Source organism: Haliaeetus albicilla, chromosome 4 (genome assembly GCF_947461875.1).
Source record: "Haliaeetus albicilla chromosome 4, bHalAlb1.1, whole genome shotgun sequence".
Lineage (NCBI taxonomy): Eukaryota > Metazoa > Chordata > Aves > Accipitriformes > Accipitridae > Haliaeetus > Haliaeetus albicilla.
The window spans coordinates 51,376,475-51,389,772 of record NC_091486.1 but is presented as its reverse complement, the minus strand read 5'-3'; the positions used below and the strand labels follow the sequence as shown (position 1 = coordinate 51,389,772).

Genomic DNA, 13,298 nt, shown 5'->3' with positions numbered 1-13,298 from the left:
GGGTCCCCAAAGCCATTCTTACATTCTGGAAAGTCCCTGGGAGCAGCGCAGGAACAACAGCGATGACAGGATCGTACCTTTTTTCCCCAGAATACTAAAAGAACTCCAGAAGAATGGAAACGAAGCATTTTTTCTTTGGAACAATGGTTATCCTGCTGGGCTTTGTTCTGAACAAGTCTATCAGAGACATCCTCTCTCAGAAGTATGCAGCATTTAGTTTCTAAATCTATAAAGGCCTTAGACATGAACTAGAAGCAGCACAGTTAAGCTTGCTCAGAACTGCAGCAGTTCAAAGAATAAGTAGAGGCAGAGCCACAAGTGCTAATGAGGCTCACATGCTGCTTAAGTACCTTCAGGTGGGCCAGCACCTGAGCAGAGGCTCTCAGAATCATAGTTTTGGACTTGGATGCCTCAATTTGAAGGGTTCACATCTTTTTCAGGATCTTATGTCTCTGACTTCACCCTGACCTATTTCTCCTGCCTGTATAATGATGTCATTTCTAAAGCACTTTGATTGTTTTGAATATTATAGTGTTTAACAGTATGCAAGCATCTTCAATTGAGCGTCAATCTAAAAAGAATATTTATCCTTGAGAATACCTGTAGCTCAACAACGTGACTCCAGAAGTTTCATTTTAATGACAATATGATTAGCAAGGACCTACCTCCAAATAATTCTGGACTCCAAGCACTGACTGATCATTTGAAGTCTCCATAACCCCACTGCAGAGCAAAACAAATACAATAGTTATTGATATGTATAAAGACCCAGAAACTTGATACAGAGTCCACCAACACATCCAGAAGTTAATGGGGGACAGTCATCAAACTGTTTGCTATTGAGGAACCTGGATCTTTTTACAGAACTTGCAGGGACCAAACACTTTGATGAACGGACAGGAAAACAGATGCAGCGGTTATTTGCAAGAAAGGAGGCTGGACATAAAAATTGACCTCCCCTTGTCTCAAAATCATCCTTCAAACACTGCTCTCTGGACTAGCCCTTCAGATGGAGGCTGACAGGAAGGCAGACAAATTACACTAGAAAAGAGTTTGCATATAAAACTATTTCAGGGCCAGGAGTTGGTTGCCAGTTGCAGGTCCCTTTCTTGCAGGCCCTGTGGATCTCATAAAGGGACTAAAAGACCATGAAGATGGTTTGTCATGAGCTTCCTTCTCTACTACAGAAGTCACAGCGATTCACAAAAGCTGCTGAAGTGCAGAGAGATATGGCCCGAGGCTAAACCCAACCTGCCTGTAACTACTCCAAGTAATTTAGGTCAGTACCCACAGTGACACAGACCATGCACTGCAAAAGAACTGTGGGTTTTGGCACATGATGGTATTATTCTGTAAAATCCTCATGAAGATAGGCACAATTCCATGAGTTGGAGCCGCACAAGTTCTCCCACGCGCTTTTTTTTTTTTTTAATGTAAACAAGCACAGCTACACACGTGGGATGTTTAAGGCCTAGGGAAACCCAACCTCAGCTGTCCTCCCACAGGACTCACAGCCCACAGCCCACTTCACCTGCAGCGCAGGTATCTGAACCACGGAGAACCGGCCACACCACCGGGCACCCAACAAACCACCACTGCAGGAAATACAGCAGCTTTCCCCCCTCCCCAGCCTGAGATCACAACTTTGCCGCCTTCTCTGTCCTTTGATAGTTTTCTCTTTGCCTATTTTATGCCTTTCCTGCCCAAAACCATCCCCTTCCTAACACTGCCACACCAACAGCAGGCAGCAGAATCCAGCTCCCTGTCCGCTCTCACCTACTCAGCGAGGGGTTTATCCCTCAGAGAAGGGTTTATCCCTCAGCGAACCCACTGCACTCGCCCGTCCTTTCCCCAGCCATCTCCCTGGAGCTCTTCCCTCACCGCCCGTCGCTAAACACCCCCCCACCAGGCCCGCCACAGGCGCTGGTTTATTTCCACCGCACGGGGCTGACGAGGCAGCGGAGGCACCTACCTATATCTAGTGCCAAAGTACTGAAAGAACACTAGGTATCGGGTTGGGAGAGAAACCATCTTTGCTGCCTCTACGGCGGAGGCTCTAGATCCGGCTACCGCTCCGCCTCGCCGGGCACCCCCTGAGCTCCCCAGCGCTCTGTTGGCGGCGGGACCCCGGCACAGACCCCGGGGCAAACCCCGGGACAGACCCCGCGGCCTTCCCGCCCCTCCACACGGCGTAGGTCAGGACCGGGCCGCGCTTCTTCCCCCCCCCCCCCGCCTCCGCCTTCCCTCAGCCGGCTTCCCGCCCAGCACCGCCCGCTTCCGCCGCCGCCGCCGCGCTGGGTGGGCCCTGCTGAGGGCCGGGCCTCGCTGAGGGGACGGCGGCGGCGGGAGCCGGGCTGGTTGTGGAGATCGTGGCGGGGCGTAGTGGCGGGGCCTGGCTCCGCTCGCCCCTAGGGCCTCAGGGCCCTGGCGGGTCGCTCCTTTTTGGCCGGGGAGAGCTGTGGCGGGGCCCAGCCGCCTCCGTTCTCCTGACCCCGGGGCACCTCACCCGGACCTCGGGTTTTTCTTTAGCCTGGAGGGAAACCGAGTGACGGAGTGGAGGTGACCCAGGCAGCGATCGTGAGGGAAGAGACCCCTCTCGAATCCTGTCCTTTACCTTCTCGGCTGCTCTCCAGCTCTTAAGTTTTACAGCAGGCAGCCGTCTTTTGGCTTTGTTTGCCTTACCGTTTGCCATTAGAAACCACCCGAGCTGCACTTTGGGGTTTTTTTTGTTAATTTCTAATGGGAATGGGTCCCTTGGGCTACTCCTAGCACAGTTCTGGGGGCTTCAGTTGCCCCCTGAGTCAGACAGGCATGTCAAAAAACTAAAAGCGCCAGAGCAGGGATGTAGCTCCCACAAAAAAAAATGGGGCCTTAAGTATACAGGGCGAGGCACTTAGGGCGGTGAGTGGCCCTCCACGCTCTCCTTCCCTGCATTAGGGTTACTTGTGAGTTCGGGATTGTTGACTCAAAGGCTCCGACGTTCCCAACCTGCAACGAACCTTACCCTGCGTGAAACTGCTCCTGCCAATAGCCATGTCAATGTCCCTGCAAAAATCAGCACAAGAATTTCAGGCGAGCCCGCGTTCATCTATTTCAGCCTGCCTATGAGAAGAGGCGTGCAGGCTGCCACTTGCTGAGGGTAAATAACAGCTACAGGGACAAAAATAGGCTAAGATACTGGTAATAAAAGCTGCAGATGTTCTTCAAGACTGTGTTCTGTATTTTAAAATCTTCATTCATCTTTTAACATACTGAACTGCGATATCTGTATGTACAATAGATAGCCTAAAAACAGTATAAACAATCGCCCAACTCATTAGCAAAACAGGGAGAGCAACAGAAAAATCCCTGGCCCTCTCATACAAATCGGAAATCTGTTTTGAATGGAAAAATCCAACCAGCTTTCAACTCACACAATGGCATCCAGACTCTATTATAATGAAACTGATGAATCTCAGCTTTAAAGAGAATGGTTAATTTCTAATCCCTGAGCCTGTGCATACACACGCAGGCAAACATCCACACACCTTCATCTATGCTGGAAGAACCAAAGAAAATAAAAATCGTATTGATTTGACCTTTATGAAGCCACATAGAAGAGAGGCCACAAGAGGTCACCTTGCCCCTTCTCCTGGACCAAGGCGATCCGCGGAGCTAATTCCTTTTCCTGCCTTCCTCAGAACCCTCCAGCATCTGCTCACTGTTAAAAGTAAGTCAGACTTTTGCTCACACAAAGATACTCTTGACTGTGGCTGATAAATCGAGCAGGTCTGGGAACTCAGATGGAAATGGGAGCCTGGGCTGGGCTGGAAGTGAATCGCAGCTGTAGTTTGTGTACAGAAATGGCATTGAACATCTTATTTCATCATGGTTCTGTTCATGGCTGAGGTAAGGCCTCATCATGACATTTTGTCGTGGATTCAGACGTCCCTGGCCCTCGTGTTCATCTGACTCTTGGTTTTGGTTTAGGTCCATGTTACGCAGGATGCATTTTCTTAAAACGTGGAGATTTACACTTCAGGCCCTTCTCTCAGGCCTAAATTCGTATAAGACTTGCAGTGAATGATGCGGTTTATACTGTTCTTCTGTGCGGTGGTCGATGAGTGGAGGATCAGAACTAAGCCCGTTGTAATTGGCCTCATTTATCCATGCCACATTACATTGCTATGTCCCGCAGAAAACGTGATCTGTTCAGCTGGACCCACAAGCCCAGATGTCTTCCTTCCTTGGGTGATTACATTGGCTTCAGAGGAGTTACTGCAGATTTACTGCATGGCTGATGGCAGCTGCAAATCCACTGCGTACAGAAAATTAAAAACTAGCTTAAGTAGTAACAGGATTGATGCCAATCCTTTTGACACTGCTGGTATAGAATCGCAGTGTGCATCCTGGACGCTTTTTTTTTTTTTTCCCCCTCCCCTCCCTGCAGTGCACACAACCTGGTGGCAATCCTACGTGCAAACGACCGGCTGCACCTCCAGCTAATCGCTCAACCACACAATTAGCCTGAGCTGGCGGACGAGGCGGTGGCCGCTGTCACAACCAACTCAGCCCAGAAACCCACGCATCCCACCGCGTCCTGTCTTCCGAGAACCCACCCCCACCTGCAAACAGGAGAAAGGAGAGGAGAAGGGAAGGGAAACCGCGCTTCCCACCCCACCGGAGCAGCGAGGCCAGCCTACGAGGTCACGGACCCCGAGAGGGAGACCCGCGGGCGGGCGGGCGGCGCAACGGCCCTGCCCCTCCGCTTCTACCAGCGGGCGGTCCCCACGCTGGGCCGGGGTCAGCCCGGCCCTTCGCACCGCGGCGGCGGCGGCGGCGGCGTGTGTGCGCCGGGCGCGGGGGGGCGGGCGCTTCTCCCGCGCGTCCTCGGCTGCCGGCGGGCGATGCGCTTCCTCCGCTGAAACGCGCCGCGGGCTGAACCGGCAGGATGACGGTGGAGTTCGAGGAGTGCATCAAGGACTCGCCCCGGTTCCGGTAAGCAGAGCGGTGTTCCGTCCTACCCCCGATTCCACCCCCCCCCCCCCCCGCCGCCTCGACCGTCCTCCACCGGTCGCGCAGCCCCTGGCGACGGGGCACCGCGGGGGTGTAGCGGGGGGGGGGGGGCCGCGGTAAGGCGCCGGGAGGGACGGGTCACGGACACGGGACACGGGACACGACACACGGGCAGGGCCTTACCGGCTGCCCGCGCCCGGGAAGCGGGGAAGCCGGCCCAGGCGACCCCCGGGGCTGGGGCTGCCGGCCCAGCGGTCTCCGCCGGCTGCTGGGGTTGCCGGCGGCCTGCAGGCTTTGCCACCCCTTCCCGCCCCAAACCCCGTGGGTTGCTGCATCCTGCCCTCCTCGCCTGGTTGCACCGCTCGGTTCGGACGCTTTGCAGATGAAAAATGCACTTAATCGTGGCATCCAGCAGACAGAGCCGGATCCCAGTCGTGACAGAGGCAGCTGGCATCACCCTACGGGGATCGGCTGGACGGTGCTGTTTTTAAACCACCCGAAGAGCCAGTGCTATGAAATACAGGCATTTTCCATGCAGTCACATTCCCATCTCTCGGAGGGTGGATTTTTTTAGCGGTCTTGAAGGAATCTGGGCTATGACAACAAAGACTCTGCTTGGCCGTGCTGCATTTAAATCAGGCCGTTTCAGAAATGCCCAGGGCTGGAGAGGAGCTTCCACATTCTGGGTACAGGTGCTCCGTTGTGCCAGGAGCATCCTGGCTAGGTGTCCGGATGGGCTAGGATGTCCTGATGCTATAAAGGGAAGATCAGAGCTTCCATAGCTAACAATCTCCTGCTGCTTTCAATACTGTGCCGGATGGGGACAGAGGGAAAGAAAGACAATAGCCTGCAGAAGCAAGTTGGTTGGCTGTGTGTGCAGGGGAAAGAGTTATCACGGGGTCTCTCCTTCCCTGCAGACATTTCTGGTTGCTCCTTCTCAAAACCTTTTTGTTTATTAAATAGAACAGTTTGCATTTCCCTTTAAGTGCATTTAAAAATAATTTCTTGGAATGCTAGATTCATATGAAAGGCTGCAGTGGTCTGTTGCTGTGGCTACTCTGAACAATTGTAATTTTGTGTATGTGGTTGTGTACAGCTGCAGGTAACGCAAATACCTGGGCAAGTGCAATCTTCTTTATCCCTGCATATGGGAATATGTAGGGCTGTAGAAAGGGTCCTCCTCCACACGTTTTCATTTTAATTGCGTGGTAAGATCCTGCTCGCTCTTGTTCCAGAGCTGGTTCCGAAAATGTAATGGACAGTGTCATGAGAGATGACAGGCTGGTCTTATTTGTGTGCCTGGCTGGCATTGGAATCATGGGAGTTTTTCATCAGGAGAAAGTTAGATGCATGGGCAGGTTTGCAAGAAGGTACGAAGCTCCTTCTTTAAACCTCTGCTCACTTAGCACCAATTAGAATTTATCCGCCCCCTCTTTTTCTTTTTTGACTGTCATTTTATCCTATTGTGCTGCAGAGCATGTGAACTGTTCAGTGGCATCCTTCCAGAGCAGTGACTTCACTGTCCAGATGTCTCGTTCCACATGGCAGTGACCCTTTTCCTGGTGACGTCAAGATTGATTGATATGTTTATTTATTTATTTTGCCTTTGGTGTGTGTGGGCTTCAGGCCAAGTTTCTTAGTATGCAGGCAACATCATTCTGCTCTGTCTGCTCCATCCATAAAAACAAAACAGCTCTCAGAGCACTATGTTGGACCTTTATCAAAAGCCAGTTATTTAAGCATGGAATTATGAACTATTTCCCAAACGGCCGAACACAGTCTGCCTGTTACAGGGAGAACAAGAGATTAGACTAGAGAAATAAGCCTGTATATTTCAGGAGGGCTGAAATATAAGTATCAGGGGAATATATAAACTACGAACACCTCAGACAGTGAGAAAATACTGACATTAGCTGGCTTATGGCAAAAAAAAATAAAAAAGAACAAAATAGAATTCTTCAGACTTTCTCAAAGGGTACAGATTTTAGCCTCCTTGTATGCTTTTCTTCCTCCCAGCTCTTTAATTAGTTTTTCCATTACAATTATTTTTTTGTAATACAAGAGAATTCTTAGATGTCTGTGAGGGACAGAACTTCTTCCATAGTGCGTGGCAGAGATGCTTACTAACATGTCCCTAAAATCTTACCACTATAAAAAAAGTAAAATGCCATACAAGCTAAACTATATACAAAAAATAGGTAAAAAAGAGGTGAGAGAAGGTTGCATATAATCCACTTTCTCAACAGAGACTGAGACAACAATAAGTAAAGTCACTTGCCATAGGAAACATCTGTGGAAGAGGCAAAAATTTAATCCAGATTTCCCATACCAGTCCTTTAGCTAGGAATCACCCTCCCTTTCTTGCTGGCACCCACTGCTGCACAGAGCCCCTTTGCGCTTCCCAGCGAAGGGTTGTACCATGTTTTACAATTGGCTTATTCTCCTCAACAGTGAGCCATCAAGATAATCAAATTGTTTTCTGTTTGTTTTACACAGGGAGGAAAAAAAAAACTTCAAAAAAATATTGCACAGGCATAAACAAACGCTGTATTAAGCATCCCATAATAAGGCTACCAAACTAGTCTACTTCAGCAATCAAATCCAATTACATGTCAAAACACTCCAAATCAATACTCAATATACACTCAATCTGTCATTGCTTCCTGCTTTATAGGGACCAGTTGCTACAAAGAAAACGATTTAAAAAAAAAATTACTTAAATATGTATAGATCTTTAGATTGGTAGATAAGCCTTATTTCTGTAAGGCATCTTGTAGAGACATGTATATTCAATTCCAGTAAACAAGTATAATTACCTTGAAAGACCAGTTCTAGCACATTTGAATGCAACCCCAATAGATACTGTGGCTTTCATCTCCCTGACATGCAGAGCCTTCTGTTTAACTAGCAGTAGTCTGGGAAATCTAGGAACACGTTTCTGACTTGTTCCACTCAGTCACGGAAGCCCGTGGTCTGGAGTGATGCAAAGAAGAACCCATTACTGCCCTTAGCCTTGCAGACCTGTTGAGCAACAGTGCTAGATGAGTAAATTTGGCTCATTCTTGCAAAATGGAAGTCCTTGGGTGTACTGCCAGCTCCCAAGGCTTACCCCCTACCTTTATTCCCTCCTCGCTCAGTGAAGACTCGCTTGGGACGGGTAGGGACTTTGTTGCTCATTCTGGGTGTAAATGCACTCTAGGAACAATCGGGAGGACGAGGGAAGAATAAGAACAAATTGCAGAGGTTGGACCTGGCTGTAGCACTCTGTGGGTCACAGAAAACCCCAACTACCTCTGTGGTAATTCCCACAAGGGAGGGAAAGAAGCAGTTATTTCTTTAACTAACATTGCTATTGTAGGTGTTGTTGCTATTAACTAACCTTATTAATCAGACTTGTGAGGTCGGGGTTAGCCACTGCAGAGCGGGCTGCGTATGTCAGTGGGGTGAGCCAGGAGGTGCTGTGCTCTGACCGTAGCGCAATGACTCAGATGCTGGAATCTTCTCACGAGGAGCCCTTACAGCTACCACGACTTAAGGCAACAGACAGCTAACAACATCCCTCCATATACATCCAAGCCCCAGGCCACTGAGGGACCTCTGGGCTGCTCAGCAGGAAAGGGAGACCTGCAGTTGAGGCATAGGCTACACAAGACCATGTATATGCTCAGATTCGAGGGTGCCAGTCTTCACCTCCCCCATGCCTTGCAGCCTCTTGGCTGGCTGTAATGCAGTAGTTCAGAAACTCGCACAACTCCCTGGAGCAGCGCTGTCATCAGGCAGTGACCCAGCGACATAGGCAGAGATGTTTGTTCTAGTGGTGTGCAGCACTGTCTGCACGTTATTGCGGCTTTCATTAGGCAGAGAAAAAATGCATGTAATTCTAGGTCCATGAAAGATGCAAGAAAAAAAAAAAGTGATTTGCCAGAGCAGAAGAAAGTGGAAAAACAAGTACATTTAGAAAATATTTTCTAACTCTTTCTAGGGTGTTTCAAACAGAATGGGAAGAATTAAAACCCTTAGTCAAACTGATCTTGCTACGTCTGATAACAGATTGAATTAGACAAGTTTTAAGCTAGCATAACCAGTTTTAATGCATCCATGCCTTGTGAATGTGTGTTAGTGAAGGCCTCTGCAGAAAAAAACTTTAGTGGCTTCTGTGTGATTTGTGTCAGTTCACATTGCACACCATTGATGTGCAGTTTGAGGTAAGCCAAACTTACTAGCTTAAGTTATTTAAAAGCAAATTTAAATTACACCCAGAATGGCCAAAGAAAGAATCTTCATCCATTTAATTAAATCAGTTTAACAAAAAGAGCACATGCATTGATTTGAAATTGTTTTTTGTTACACAAGACTTCTTATGTAAGCAAGATCCCTGATATTGCGGTTGCGTGAAGATACGCCTACATAGAGAGCTTCTTTTTGAATCAGAGACTAATGAGTACAATTGCCATCACTTGCTGGTTTAGTTGCACGAGAGAGAAGATATTATCACAAAAGCAGCACGATACTATCTCTATCAATCATAATACCTGTCTTTATCTGTTTATTCTATTTCTTATCTCTTTATCATTGCACTTCTGAAGTCAAAGAGTCTGAAGTATCTAAAGGGAAAAGTCAAAGAGTCTGAAGTATCTAAAGGGAGAAGTCAAAGCAAAGATGTCACCATATAGTTACTTCCTCTCACAGTACCAGCCAGGAGATGCTCTCCCAGTGACAGCAGTCCATCCTGTCCATCCAGCCCCTAGATATCTATACATCAGTGTGGTGCTTTCCAAAGGCAATGAGGCTTTGTTTCCTCTCCTGGCTTCCAGCCTCCCTTTTTAAGCATCCCTTTAAAGTGACTCCAAGTCAGTAATACAGAACCACATCTGGCCTTTACAGGGGTTGTACTGGGGCACGGTTTATAGTGGAGTCCATCCCTAATCTATTAGGTTGGCTTCTCCCCCGACATGCGTATTTGTGGCAGTTTGTACCTGACGTGCCATACCTAGACTGTAGTTGTGACAACTTCACCCAAAGGGGCCTCCTTTGTGATCGAGGCTGCATTACATTTCATCTGCTCTTGTGTCAGGTGAGTCACGTTCACAGCAGATCACAGCAGGACCCTCGCATGGCACGGTTTTCTTTTCCTCCATAGGTGGTATCAGAGAAGTACATGGAAGCAGAAGTCCCTTAATCTGAGGTTCCCTGTCATCAAAACTACCATGTGAATCCTGAAGTACTTAGAAAAAAGCTGCAGTCCTTCAGCCTGCATTACTGTGGGCAGATGTGAAGGTATTTATTCAATGTGTAGTCAGGGAAAATACCCTGGTATGAGAGAACTGACTGGGTGACAACTGACTTGAGATCTCTGGCTTGGCTTCGTAAATGGTATTTTAGGCCAAATTTTTGGCAAGCAGTTTCCTCAGTAACTTTGAATTGTGAACTGCGTAAGCTGGATATCCCAAAGGGCCAAGGTTCTGAAGGTAAAACCCCACTGATCCATCCGAATTCTCCAAATTAGAAGAGGATTTTTGAATTATTTTTTTCCCCCAAACAAAACTGCCCAGACTTAGAAGCTGTGAGTTTGCAATGGATGATATTAAACTCTGAAATACAATCTCTCAGGCTGCTCGTGGGAGCTATAGCTCATAAGTTTCATGGTGTAGCACACAGACAAGCGAAATTTTGGTATTTCATAATTTGATGATTGACTTTGTTACCGGAATAACACTCCTGTAATACATCTTGCTTTGTAATCGTATGTACCCTGTAAGAACATCTGCAAACTTTGAAGTGTTTCTGGTTGTCTAACAGATCGGTTTCTGAGTTGGGAGTTGCTTGCTTTCATTTTCAGTAGCTGTTCCTCTCTGTTGTCTTTCTGCTGGCTGGAACGTATGTGGCTACACAGAGATGAAAATAATTTCTTTTGTCAGTGATAGCCTTCTGACATTTTTCTTTCTCCATGGCTCTCCTTCTGGTTGCCATGAGATAAGTGTAAGGAGAAAGCTGTTCAACCTGAATGATTTTGCAGAAGTTTTGCGAAGTATAAAACTCTGGCTGTCATGTGCTAAGGATGTGAGTCTGGACTGCTTTCTCTCAAAGCCTTCCAGAGGGCAACACCACAAGGAACTGTGGGCCTTGTCCTATTAGGATGGCCAAAAGCCACCGAGAAAGCCAAGGTCAGGGTTTTGGTAGTTGCTAGTTTTCTAGCTGTAATAAAGAATGTAAAGGGGTTGGAAGTTAGATGACAAAGCTTGCTAAAAGGAAAAAAACCAAAAGAGCAATAACCCTGTGGTGGAAGAGGGTAATTAGACCCAGAGGTAATGTGGCTGAGAGATGCTGATGCTAGCTTATCTGTGCTGTTGAAATTATCTGTGGGAGAGTCATCCATTCCTCCTCAGAGAGTGCCACATGTCTTGATAATTGTGCTTTGCTGGTTGTCTTGGCACCATGCAGTGTCTCTGGATTCCAACCCTGGTCCTCGAAGGACTGCAGCATGGCCAAGTGAGCACGTAGAGTAAGAATTCAATGAAACATTATTTGGCGTAACCTCATTCATGCGGACTCTAGACAGAATCCTGTTGAAATGTGTGTTACTGCAAAGCCAGCGAGCTTTGCATTCTAGGTATAAGCCAGAGTCCGTTGTCGCTCACGCTGCTGAAGCTCAGGAAGCTGGAAAGGTGCCACAAAACCAGTTTTGTGGTGATGGGAAACAATGGTGTAGAGCCTTCATCTGAAGGAAACCCAGGCTGTCTGCTAGCTAGAGTGGAGAATGGGGAGTCCAAGGGCTGAGGGATACTGCTTGCTTTGGCACTTGGTGATTGTGCGACTGAGGAAGATCCCTTTTATTAATTTCAACAGCTCCTGTGTTTCATTTTCCTTAGCTTAGGGAGATGGAAGGGTCACACTGTGTACCTGCATCAAGAGCCTGTGAAATAATTGATGTTTGTCATGACAAAGCACCTTCAGTAATGTCATGCCATCAGCACTGATTTATTAATCATTCATTTCTGGTGATCCCTTTAGGTAGGAAAGTATGGCATTCCAGCACTGGGCTCCAAGGGGAGGAGGGCTAGGAAGGAGGGCAATGTACTGCTGCTGCACACACCAGGGACCTCTCCCAAACCGTGTGAGAGAACCCATCCATTTACCTTCATTTCATTATGCCTCCCAGAGACAGAAAGGCAGTGCAGACTCCTGGAGTCAGGGTGGGTATTTTTTGGTCTCAGTAGCATCATCAGGGTTGCTCTCCAGTCTGGTTAGGGAGAAGGGATGCAACAGCATGGTGGAGAATCCTTTGCCTGGAGAAGCTTGGACTGCGTGTCTGGCAGCTTTCGCTGGCTGGCCCTCCCCTATGCCAGACATCCTGAGATGGGAGCTTGTTGCACGTTATCATAGTTATCTGTGACATAGCCTCTATTAATCTGGGTGCTTTTGCAAAGTTTTGCACTGTCAGTAGGGCAGTTCAGCTTTGACCTATAATCACTGGATAAGGAATAAAGCACTGTCTCATCTGCTAATGCACAGATCAGGGCATTGTAAACTCTGCTACAACTTCTGAGTTAGTTAAATACATGCTGGGGGATCTTGCAAGTCCCTTTCTCCAGTTAAACAGTATTTTCTGATTTGTAGGGCACATATCCTGGGGTTACTAACACAGGTATAGTGAATTGAGAGACTGTATTCAAGTCATAGTGCATATAAGCAGGTGGGAGACTTTCAGTTTGGTATTAGGACTCAACAAGATAACAGATGAATTCAGGATGGAAAGTGTGTGCGTGCTGTATTATTTGAGGTTAGGAACAGCATGAAGGCTGAGACCTGTAATCAGAGCTACAAGAGTGACTTTGGGTCTGGATGCAGCTGTCTCTAGTCTGCATCCGTACTGTCTCACATAGTGTCAGGTCGAATGTGCACCTCTAGCCCCTGTTCAGATACATGGGGCTGGTGAGTGAGCCAGTTTCCCCACTACCTAAAAGCTACCTGAAGCTGCTAATCCCATAAAGTCTTGGCTCTAAGTGTCCTGAACTCCTCTGTTCTCAAGGGGCAGTGGAAGAGCAGGGATGGGAGGGAGGAATGAAAATCAAGCACAAGAGCTTTGGAATCCCAAGCGACGGTCCCTTTAAAACCTGGTTTCATAACACTATGAAATTTCAGCCACAGTATTAATTTTTTTGCAGCAGGAAGGCCAGTGGAACCATGAGTTTTTCTGGCTTCCTAAGCACTGGCTTTACGTAAAAAAACAGGCTGCTGCTAGCTTTGTAAGTTCGGTTATCTGGGATAAAGAAGAGAGCCCTAGAAACGGACCTGTAATCCCA

General features: G+C 47.8%; 2 protein-coding genes across 9 annotated transcripts in view; one reads left to right on the top strand and one right to left on the bottom strand.

The window, feature by feature from the left end:
- PUSL1 (pseudouridine synthase like 1) overlaps positions 1-7,888 on the bottom strand; it is a 33,868-nt gene extending 25,980 nt beyond the window's left edge. The window contains exons 1-3 of one of the 4 annotated variants that reach the window (XM_069782662.1): positions 4,605-4,720; positions 3,579-4,297; positions 666-723 (exon numbers count right to left, since the gene is read on the bottom strand). In XM_069782662.1, the coding sequence (XP_069638763.1) occupies positions 666-716 (51 nt within the window). In that variant the 5' untranslated portion in view covers positions 717-723; positions 3,579-4,297; positions 4,605-4,720. Of the gene's footprint in view, positions 1-665; positions 724-1,972; positions 2,207-3,578; positions 4,298-4,604; positions 4,727-7,811 lie in introns of those variants that run through there. The other 3 variants (XM_069782659.1, XM_069782661.1, XM_069782658.1) reach the window with 3 other exon arrangements.
- ACAP3 (ArfGAP with coiled-coil, ankyrin repeat and PH domains 3) overlaps positions 4,795-13,298 on the top strand; it is a 105,006-nt gene continuing 96,502 nt past the window's right edge. For all 5 annotated transcript variants that reach the window (XM_069782641.1, XM_069782646.1, XM_069782643.1 and 2 more), the window contains exon 1: positions 4,795-4,977. In XM_069782641.1, coding sequence (XP_069638742.1) covers positions 4,931-4,977 — 47 coding nt within the window. In that variant the 5' untranslated portion in view covers positions 4,795-4,930. The remainder of the gene's footprint in view (positions 4,978-13,298) is intronic.